Source organism: Thrips palmi, unplaced genomic scaffold (assembly GCF_012932325.1).
Source record: "Thrips palmi isolate BJ-2018 unplaced genomic scaffold, TpBJ-2018v1 HiC_scaffold_12, whole genome shotgun sequence".
Taxonomy (NCBI): Eukaryota; Metazoa; Arthropoda; class Insecta; order Thysanoptera; family Thripidae; genus Thrips; species Thrips palmi.
Genome location: NW_023144623.1, coordinates 1,980,847 through 1,991,536, shown reverse-complemented (window position 1 = coordinate 1,991,536; position 10,690 = coordinate 1,980,847). Strand labels below are relative to the sequence as shown.

The 10,690-nt window shown below is 40.2% G+C and overlaps 2 protein-coding genes across 2 annotated transcripts; both read left to right on the top strand.

The window, feature by feature from the left end:
• The first annotated feature begins 1,306 nt into the window (after positions 1–1,306).
• Positions 1,307–3,002, top strand: LOC117640434. Its single transcript, XM_034376938.1, has one exon. It carries the CDS (start codon positions 1,563–1,565, stop codon positions 3,000–3,002), a length of 1,440 nt encoding a protein of 479 aa, XP_034232829.1. The 5' UTR covers positions 1,307–1,562.
• Positions 3,003–3,094: 92 nt separating this feature from the next.
• LOC117640175 lies at positions 3,095–5,273 on the top strand. The gene has a single exon (XM_034376465.1). The coding sequence runs from the start codon at positions 3,155–3,157 to the stop codon at positions 4,922–4,924; it is 1,770 nt and encodes a 589-aa protein (XP_034232356.1). The 5' UTR covers positions 3,095–3,154; the 3' UTR covers positions 4,925–5,273.
• Positions 5,274–10,690: the final 5,417 nt, after the last annotated feature.

Sequence of the window (10,690 nt, the reverse complement as noted above, 5' to 3'; positions counted from 1 at the left end):
GATAACCGGCTTGGGGCACGGCCCTTAACCTAGCGGAGGCCTTTCTTTGAGCGATGTTTACGGGTCATTTATTGACTCTAGTAAAAATGATTTGGATGAAAATTATTCTTCGAAGACTCATCTATGTGTCTTTTTCATCCGTCGGGCCGTAGGATGCGGCACGGGGCTTCTAAAAGAGCCCAAAGTCCCCTCGGAAGGGCGGGCGGGTTCGGGATCCCCAGCCCCTTCTGGCGTGTTTACATTTAGTTGCTCGCCGGTTTCTGGCTTCGAGCAATCAACTCATCTCTTCGGCAACATTAAATCTCACGTTTTGGACAATCTGACATGTAATGGCCTCTTATCGAGTGTCTCAGTCACCTTCCCAGTTCACTTCCTTACCTTCTTTTCGCATCGCTCAAAGTCTCAGTCAATTTTTTGTGTTTGTTTTTGCACTTTCAGTGATCATGACTATTTCGCTTTGGTGTTAAATGAATGAAATGACTTATACTTGGTTTTGTTGTCATTTTGCTAGTACTTTTGGGTTCAGGTCCTGAAATAAAGACTTGTACCGTTCCAGCGCTAACCGCTTCCCTTGTTGATTGTGTGTGTGTGTGTTAATCAATTTTTTTTAAGTCCATGTTTTTATTATTTGCAGGTTAATGATTCTGCAGGTATGTCACCTTCCACGTATTTGATTGTTGCGATGCTGAGTGAGCTGTCACCTCCTGATTCAAGTAAGTGAATTTTGTAAGTTTATTGTGATTGCGTGTTGTATTAAGTCTGACTATTGAATAGTATTGTGTATGAATATTTTTCGTTTTGTTTTCAGAAAAAATGGCTTTGGAAATTAACTTGCATTGGATTGGAGAATTGGCTTTTGTGCCCGAATTCAAGTTGTCTTTGCATGGCACATGGGTAAAGAATTTTCTTAATTGTTGTGTGTTAGTGAAAATGAAATTACCTTGATGATGTTTTAATTGTTATTTTTCTTGCTTTGTTTTATAAGGTTACAACAGCTTTGTTTGATCCTGTGAAGAACTATATTCTACTGTTAGCTGATTCAGAGAGTGAAATTACCAATTCTTAGAGTCAAAAATTTACTTTATGCTGCTGTAAGTATTGAAGTATAGTGCATTTAAGTAGCATGGTAATCTTCTTTAACTGTACTTACTTTTAAAAAATATTCCTTTTTGCAGGTATTCAGAGCTAACAAAATGTTGGATTACACTCCTCCTTCCATCAGAAATTCAAGTCAAGTGTCAAGTCAGTGTCAAGAAAGTCAAGTGCTATTGTTCATTTCCCAGACTACTTGGTTTCGGCCTGTTTTTGGATTACTTAGTTTTTATATTGGAGTGATTGTACTGTTGCTTTAGTAATTAAGCCTCCATTAGTATCTGTTTTTAACACAATGTATTATTATTCAATTTCAGGTAATGTGATACTAGTGATAGGCCTTAGATCTGGTGAGTTAGACATTCAGGCTGAGTTGTCAAACATTCTCTTGTAATAGTGTAAGCATGTTAGTATAAGCATTTTAAAAATTTTATTGTGACATAAGTTAATTCAAGTGCCATATTGTCAACATGGTTACTTGTTGTATTATTGGGTGCTCTAGTCGGAGTGGGCGTGACAATGTCAAATTCTATCAAATCCCTAAGGTACTGTCTCATTGTGATAAAACCTCTGAGGTGACAACAAGGCGACGATTGTTGTGGTTTTCAAGAATTCACAGAGCTAACATAACTGAAGCCACAGTCACAAAGAGCACTCAAGTGTGCAGTTTGCATTTTGTTGACGGGAAGCCTGCATACCACATGGATGAACAAAACCCTGATTGGGCCCCATCATTAAATCTTGGCCACAACAATCTTGCCCTACCTGATTGTGCAAGGTATTTAAGAATTCAAAATCGGCGACCTTTGGCTCCTTTAAATCAAAATATTCAAGTTCAAGAAAATTTATGTGAAGATGTAGAAATGAATGAACATGTTAATGATCGCCCTGGCTTCTGCAGTATTGAGTGTCAAACTGATCTAAGCATGTTGGACATCCAAGCAATGGAAGAGAAGTTGGAAAAAGCAGGGCCCCCTGTATTCTCTGAAAAACATCTTCAGTCTGACAAGAAATGCAAGTTTTATACTGGCATACCTACCTTTGCTATACTGATCCTCATATTTGATTTAATTGCTCCTCATATTAAGAAGAATTATAATAGTAGTCAAGTTGTTACCACCAAATTTCAAGAATTTGCAGCTGTGCTTGCTCGCTTGAGGCTTGGCCTGTTGGAAGAAGATATTGCTGATAGGCTCCGGGTGACTCAGGGCACTGTTAGTAAATTCTTCAACATGTGGATCCCAGTCATGGCTCAGTGCCTCAGCGGTTTAATTGTTTGGCCAGATCGGGTAACCCTGCGTAAAACTATGCCTCAGTGTTTTCAAGATCAGTTTGGTAAATCTGTCGCTGTGGTGGTGGATTGCTTTGAGGTGTTTTGTGAAACTCCATCAGGATTACTAGCTAAGGCTCAAATTTACTCACAATATAAACACCACAGCACAGTGAAGTTTCTCCTGGGAATTACTCCTCAAGGAACTATCTCCTACATTTCCAAAGCATTTGGAGGAAGATCAAGTGATCAATTTATCACTGTGAATTGTCAGGACTTTTTAAACAATTTACTGCCTGGTGATGTGGTACTGGCTGACCGGGGATTTGATGTTAATGAATGTGTTGGCCGAATGCAAGCACGTGTTGTCACTCCCTCCTTCATGCATGGGCGAAACCAGCTATCTGCAGAAGATGTTGAAGTATCACGAAGAATAGCTCATGTCCGTATTCATGTGGAAAGAGTCATTAGTTTACTTAGAAATAAGTATCTTGTCTTGAAGCAAACACTGAACTTCGACTATCTTCAACAGTACTCTAATGAGCCTGTAGCTCGTATTGATGATGTTGTGTTGGTGTGTTGTGCGTTGTGTAACTTATCTAGCCCTATCATTCCCATGTCTGATTCACCTGAAGATTAATTTTCTTCCTTTCAGGTTGTCCCTCTAGAGTTGTGCTGATGTGAGTAAGATATATAACTGTTAGCTTTCCATATTTTATTTTATTTATTGTATTTTATTCTGAATATTCTATTCCTATTGTAAGTTTGAGATTTTAAGACTGTAATTTAGCCATGGCTCAGGCAAAGACACCGCCAAAGCCTATGAGGTTTAATGAAGGCTATGCCAAAACCCTGACCGGACAAGACTTAATGCGGTATAAGGATTTATTGAAGTTGTGTAACAATGTTGATCCTTGTGAACTTGTGTGGAAAGATTGTTCTAAGACCGAAGATTTCATTCCAGATGTTAATTTAATACATATTGCTAGTTACCTAATAGACCGAACCAGGGTTACCAGCATGCAAAGCATGAAAAATTATCAGTCAACAAGGGCTTATAGATTTCTCAATGATGGTTGGGTTCAACATGTACGGTTTCACAAGCTTCCCAATGATTATGTTATTTGTGTTGCTCGAGTTAAGCATTCTTATTCTTTTAATGACCCTGCCCTCCGCCCTTGGGCTCTTGTCAAACTAGATGGTGAAATTATTGCTGGTTGGTGCAATTGTGAAGCTGGTTGTGGTGAATCATGTAATCATTTAGCTGCTCTTTTGTATGCCCTTGAATATGGAGCCAAACGCAAGAGAGAAACAACATGCACCTCAAGAGCCTGTTCTTGGCTGCCTCCTGCTTTGAAAGAAGTACCCCTTTCTGCTGTGCGGAACATTGATCTGACTACACCAACCAACAAGCGGAAGAGGCTGTCTGGGGAAGTTGATGAAGAATCTCTTGTTGATGATCCACCTGCACATCCTCCTAGACAGGCTCTTGTGTCTCCTGGCACTTTGAGCTCTTTCTTCCAGAAGTTACATGTTGTCAAACCAGACAGTGCAATTTTTCGTGTTTTACCCGAGTACTGTGATCAGTATGTTCCAGAAGAAATTGTCCTTCCCGTTGTCAATATATTTGACAGGAACTGCTGTGACCTTTCCTTGAATGAACTCAGGATGGAGTGTCGGAGTGACTTCAGCAAATTTAAAGTGTCCATCGAGGAAAGAGTTAGAATTGAGAAATTAACGCGTAAACAATATAAAACTTCAGTGTGGCGCAAAGTGAAAGCAGGAAGAATTGGTGCTTCAGACATGCATGCCTGTCTTCAGACTGGTGTTGACGATCCCAGTATATCACTTGTAGAGAAAATCTGTAATCCACTCAAGGAACATCATCCGAGTAAGTGGATGATAAGAGGTCTTGACTTGGAGGGAGATGCTAAAACTGAATATTTAGAACTCATGCGCAGGAGCCACACCAACTTTCAATTGTACAATACAGGGTTGTACATATCACCTGAGTTTCCCTTCATTGGGGCATCACCAGATGGTAAAGTTCATTGTGATTGCCATGGGTATGGTCTTGTGGAAATCAAATGTACCAAAGATGCCAATCCTGATGTAAATGTGGTGCCAGCCAATCACTACACACAGATGCAGACCCAGCTGCTCTGTATTGGACCAAAGTATACTTACTGTGATTACTATGTATACCACCCTTCAGGTTCCACTTGCAAGAGAGTTAATGTGGATTCTGAGCGTCAAGATGAAATTTTAGTTGGTGCAGAAAATTTTTGTCGTAAAGTCATACTTCCAGAGCTGAAGGCTCGTTACTTCACTACTTTGAAGCATCTTTTCCAGCAGTTGTCTCTATTTGACCCTCACCAGTCCAATGATCAGCCTGATCAACAACCAAGAACTGCTTGTTATTGTCAACAGGACTGGGACCCTCCAATGGTTGAATGTGTTGGAAGAAACTGCACTTTCAGATATTTTCATCTTCGTTGCTTTGGTCTGAAAAGAGTCCCTAAGACCTGGCTCTGCCTGGAGTGCAAACCATCGGCTGTGTAGTTGTTAATAATCCTGTATTTGAGTTAACAGTATTTCGTTTTAATGTTAAAATTGAGTAATAGTTTAAGGAAACTCGTTAGCATCCGCCTTAAGGAAACTTTGTTCAGTCACATGTTTCCATATTTATTCTAGTTATTGACTGATTATATTTGTGTTGGCATTGTATTGAGGAGACTCAGTTTTTGTAACATGTTTCCAGAGACCATATTCATTCTAGTTATTAATTGACTGAGTTTACATTGTACTAGGGAGACTATATTCTAGTCACATGTTTCCAGAGACTCTATTTATCTATTCATTAATTTTTTGACTGTTTGAGTTTACATTGTACTACGGAGACTATGTTCTAGTCACATGTTTCCAGAGATTGTTTTTATCCTAGTTATGAATTGATTCTATTCGCATTCTTAATGTACTTAAGAGACTATATTTCTCCAAAGAATATATTTATCCGTTTTATTTGTTTCTTTTATTTAGAGTAACAACTGTCCAAATGGCTTACACTGTGCTTTGGTCCTAACAAATTCTTTTTATGAAATAGATGGCAGTGACAACCACGACCACTTACATAACAGAAATACAATGAAGCACATCAGATGTTGCAACTTGCCATATGAATTAACATCCAGCATAACTCAGGACCCCAATCACCAGATTTAATTGCCTGAAGTCCTAGAGACAGAGATTCACAGTTTCAGAAAATAAAACAATGTATGTTTAAGCTTTATCCTTCAAAAGGTGAAATAATAAGGTAGTGGCATCGATGAATGCTTAAGAGTAGAAAGAGGAAGGAAAACTCGAACTAAATCATAAAGATACGGACAAATTTATTTATCTTAAAAGAACAATAAGTAAAAACCAATGGGCAAACAAGGCAAATCTCCCCATAGGTCAGCAAGAGGAAGAAGTGGTGCCTTTGACATGAATTCTTGTCTACACACTGGTGTAGACAACCACAGCAACAGAATGCCTGAAAACAAATACATTCAGAATACCCTCAAGGAAGGTAGAGTAATGCTGTGCTAAATGGGTGAGTACTTACTTTCCCACTAGAAGATAGGGGTCTTCCAGAGAAAATAATGTGCAAGGGTCGTGCCACAGATTCGTAAAATGTTAACTGAGCATGTACCAATATCCACAAAGCTGTTAGAAAACAACATTGGAGTCGACACCTAAAGCTGTGAACAGGAGAACAATGTATAAGTCATTTCATTCATTTAACACCAAAGCGAAATAGCCATGATCACTGAAAGTGCAAAAACAAACACAAAAAATTGACTGAGACTTTGAGCGATGCGAAAAGAAGGTAAGGAAGTGAACTGGGAAGGTGACTGAGACACTTGATAAGAGGCCATTACATGTCAGATTGTCCAAAACGTGAGATTTAATGTTGCCGAAGAGATGAGTTGATTGCTCGAAGCCAGAAACCGGCGAGCAACTAAATGTAAACACGCCAGAAGGGGCTGGGGATCCCGAACCCGCCCGCCCTTCCGAGGGGACTTTGGGCTCTTTTAGAAGCCCCGTGCCGCATCCTACGGCCCGACGGATGAAAAAGACACATAGATGAGTCTTCGAAGAATAATTTTCATCCAAATCATTTTTACTAGAGTCAATAAATGACCCGTAAACATCGCTCAAAGAAAGGCCTCCGCTAGGTTAAGGGTCGTGCCCCAAGCCGGTTATCAGGTCAAGATTTTGAGGTTTAAAAGGGGCCACCGGACATATTTAATGATTCAAATCCAAGATTAGGTACTTAAGAACAGATTTTGAGCAAAAGAACGATCACCGAAACACATTTTTAACGTAACAGCCTAAAATATCACAGAACGCTCACCTCCGCCTCGAAGATCCCGCGGAAAACTGGGCGGCAAGATGGCGGCCATCGACCGCCTTCCGCCAACCGGAATACGTGCTATACTTTTTACGCGAAAGTGAATCTTAAATCTTCCTCTACAAAACTCCATACGATCACATACATGCATATGAAGGGCAAGTAGTAGTGTCGTATGTTCGGTTAGGAAGAAACAGGGGCTCAGGGGAAAACTTTGCATTTCAACTGTAGTAAACCGGCGAGCTATGCAGCCATTCGCCAAGTCCAACTCTCATGTTACATGAAAGAAAATTAATCACAAAAGAGCCGTCGACACTAAGGTAGGATATGCACATAGAACTAAGGATTAAAGATGTTAGCTTTGCCCCACTTAAATAAAATTCAAAGATCACGAAGCAACCGGGCAATTGAGGATTATCGTTGTTATTGGATTATCTTCATCTTTCAGAAGAGCTCTTCAGCTTCCACCACTCAAACCCTGCGAAAATAAAAGTGTTCAGAACATACCCAGTCTCCGTGGTGTGACGTTTGTATGTCCAAAATTAGCCCGAAAAGTAACATTTTTTTGTTTTGAGCCCATAGAAACCATATTATTTGACCCAGGTGATTAAAACTTTGACACAGTATGCTCGTAACATAATCAAATCGACAAACAATCACCTCATGAACCGGCCATGTACAGTTTCGGCTTGCCAGTCAAAGTTTTTACGCCTAAAGCGAATTTAAGTAAAAATGGTTAAATTCAAAAGCCACTCTTTCTCCAGAAGTTTGCCCCTGATTCGGCCACCGGGATCAGATGGATTGAAGTTTGGCCGATGCGATGCGCGCAACGGGACAAGCCACCAAGCTGGCCGTCAGATGGGAGTATCATCGCCCTGCTTCCGGGCAGAGATGTCCGTAATTACACCAAGTGTCCGAAATCACCCCGTTTCTCGGAAGCAAGTTTTTTTTTTTAGATTTTAATGGAAATTAGTTTTTTCCCTTCGAAAAACCCCCAACTAGATATTTTGGCGGTGATTTGGGGGCTCCTGTAATTATAACCACTTTTTCACATTTCGTCCCACTCTGCGGAGCCCCTCAGCATGAAAGTTGGAACCGAATGCTGCTTTGATGAGCGTTCAGGTCTCTTTGTGGGGCTATGTGCGGCGAGAGAGTCAGGAGCGTGGATTGTCGGAACGGGCGCGGCCTCGCAAAGCCTGCACTGTAAAAAAATTTCTTGTAAAATAACGAAAAGGTTTGGGTAACTTTGTTTTACGAACTGTTCGTAAATTTACAAAAATATCGTTTATGAGCAGTTGCCAAAATAAGGGTATCTTTCGTGTCTTTCGGTCATTTTGTAACGCACCAGCATGTCCCCCGTCCATAAATTCGAAGTTTCGATGCTTATATTTCAGCTAATATGGAACGTAGAACGATTCTGAGAAGATATTCGGAAACTTTCTTATTTTATCTATCAGACACATGTTACTAAACTCGTTTTTACGAGCTCGATTTGGGTGCAATCTGTAAACGCGAAATATCCTCCGTGGTTGACTTTGCGGAAAGTTACATGTGAATTATCACCGTTACATGTGAATTATCACCGTTACATGTGAATTATCACCGTTACATGTGAATTATCACGGTTTCTCGCGTTGCACTCCACTGGTAGTTCTCGGCCTTGTCGTCAGATTAATCTTTAGCATTTTTGCCGTCGAATAGTGCAAACGGGAACTCTGAGAAGTTAATAGAAAGCTCAGAATCTTGTTTTATAGGTTATGTTTCGGTTGTGTCCGACCATGATTTTAAAATGCTTTCTGTTCCCCGGGCAAGTTCTGGACGAAACAGAGATATGATTCTTTCGGAACGTGTTGAGGAATCTTAAAACAGGTGCTCAGACCAAATGGCGTGTTTTAATTCATAGCAAGAGAGTTACTAGGCCTGTTTGAATGAAAATGTAACGTTCCGTACCCCGCTTTTTTCTGTAACGTTCCGTGTCTTTCCCCTCACTGTCAAAAAAATAAAGTTCAATCGACTAAAATTTAGTGGATTGTACTAAGAAATTTAGTCGTTTTTCAGGGCGACTAAGAATTAGTAGAATTAAGAACACGCCAATCGAGCATGAGTGGACGATAAAAACGACCAAATATTAGTCGAATCAAACAAAACTTAGTCGAAATTTTGACCAAAATATTTAGTCAGTTCCCTTTAGTCGGCTCTTGTGATGTAAGCAGCGGTGACGTCACACGATTTGGAGACTTGATGACGATTTTCTTAGTTTTAGTTGATTCGATCTCCTCGAGATCCTTTTGAGATTACTAAGAACTGCCTCCTCTCCTATTGGTTGGAGAGAATCACGTGACCACACGACCTCCTTCTAAATGTGACGTCAGCGTCCCAGAGGCACTGACACTTAAGGGGGCACACCAGTGAAAATGTAGAGGTTTTGAAAAACGATCATTCTGAGAAAAGTTACCTACGTATTCGATTGATATTTTATTCGTGGCTCAAAATTATATCAAAGAAAAGAAAAATCAGTATGGGAGGTCGGGGCGGCGATGGCAAGACGGAGCGCCAGTGCACTTCATTTTTCTGCGACCTCGTCTCACTCCTGCCACGATTCCGCCTCTCTGGATTGAGCCTCGACCACGGGGTTTGAAAATTTCTTAACAGGACACATGTGGCTATGGTCTGAACCACGGGCATGCGAAAAGAATGATTTTGAATATGTTTTTTCAAAAGGCAAAAATAGAAACAAATTTTTTAACCAAATTTTTTGCGCTTTCATGGCTGCAGCTCACGTCCTATTTATGGGATGATCATTTCCGAGGTTCAGACCATAGACGCAAGTTTAACGAACGTTTTGCTGCAAACCGCATTAATTTATCTCAATTTTTGCTCCCGTGAGAGTGGCACAAAGGTACAAAAAAGGTGTTTTGAGAAAAAGCCCTTTTAGTAGAAACATAGATTTGACGTGTTTTTTTGGATTATAAATGGGCCATTTGAAGTATTTAACTTCGTTTTGCGCCAAAATGACCCTCTTTTTAACTGCGTTTGGGTGGTTCAAGGGTTTTGTAATTTAACTTCAAGTGAAAAACCTGAACGTTCACAATTGGTCTAAAATATCCAAAAATAATAACCTTTTTAGCAACTTCAAAAATGTGCACAAGCCAAAGTAATTGGAATTTTGGGGTGGGGTTTGCGGCATTCGACTCGGAATGAATAGCAGAAAAATAAGATAAAATAAAAAAGAAGGCAAAAATTTGACGATTTTCACTGGTGTGCCCCCTTAATTAAAGTGTCGAAAAATCGGAGCCTCTGGCGGGTGTCGAACACGCATACCCTGACACGTCGTGCGACAACGCTAACCACTGCGCCACCGACTTGATGGAGGCTGTCTGGCCGAGCGCAGCATCTTGACGGACCTCGCAGGGTGGGCAGCGACTACACTCAACTAAATTTTAGTTGACTCGACTAAGAATTAGTTTTAGTTCGAATGACCAAAACCAATTGGTCGATTGTACTTAATTTTTTTGACAGTGCTATACTTTTGATAGGGGCTTTTTGGTCTTTCAGCAATATTGCACCGGGAGCTCGATTGCGTTCAGATATAAGTCGTGGGACATCACTGAATGAATTGGCCGAGAAAAAAGCCGACTTTTCCACATTTTTTTCTTGCGGTTAATGTCCTTCAAAAGTGCCCCGAAGTTTGGCAACTGCTCTTAAATACGTCACATGTCGTACATTTTCGAAATGTTTTCGGCCAATTATCAAGATTTTCAACCTCAAAAAGCGTGCTGTTAGAAATCTTCCACACAAATTTTTTTCCCTCGTAACAACGAATTTTTTGGTTCAAAACGTAAACGAAATGTTTTCATATATAAATGACAACTTCGCAAAAGAAAATTACCCAAACTTTTGTGTTGTTTTTGGACAATATTTCGTAAAGCCTCTCT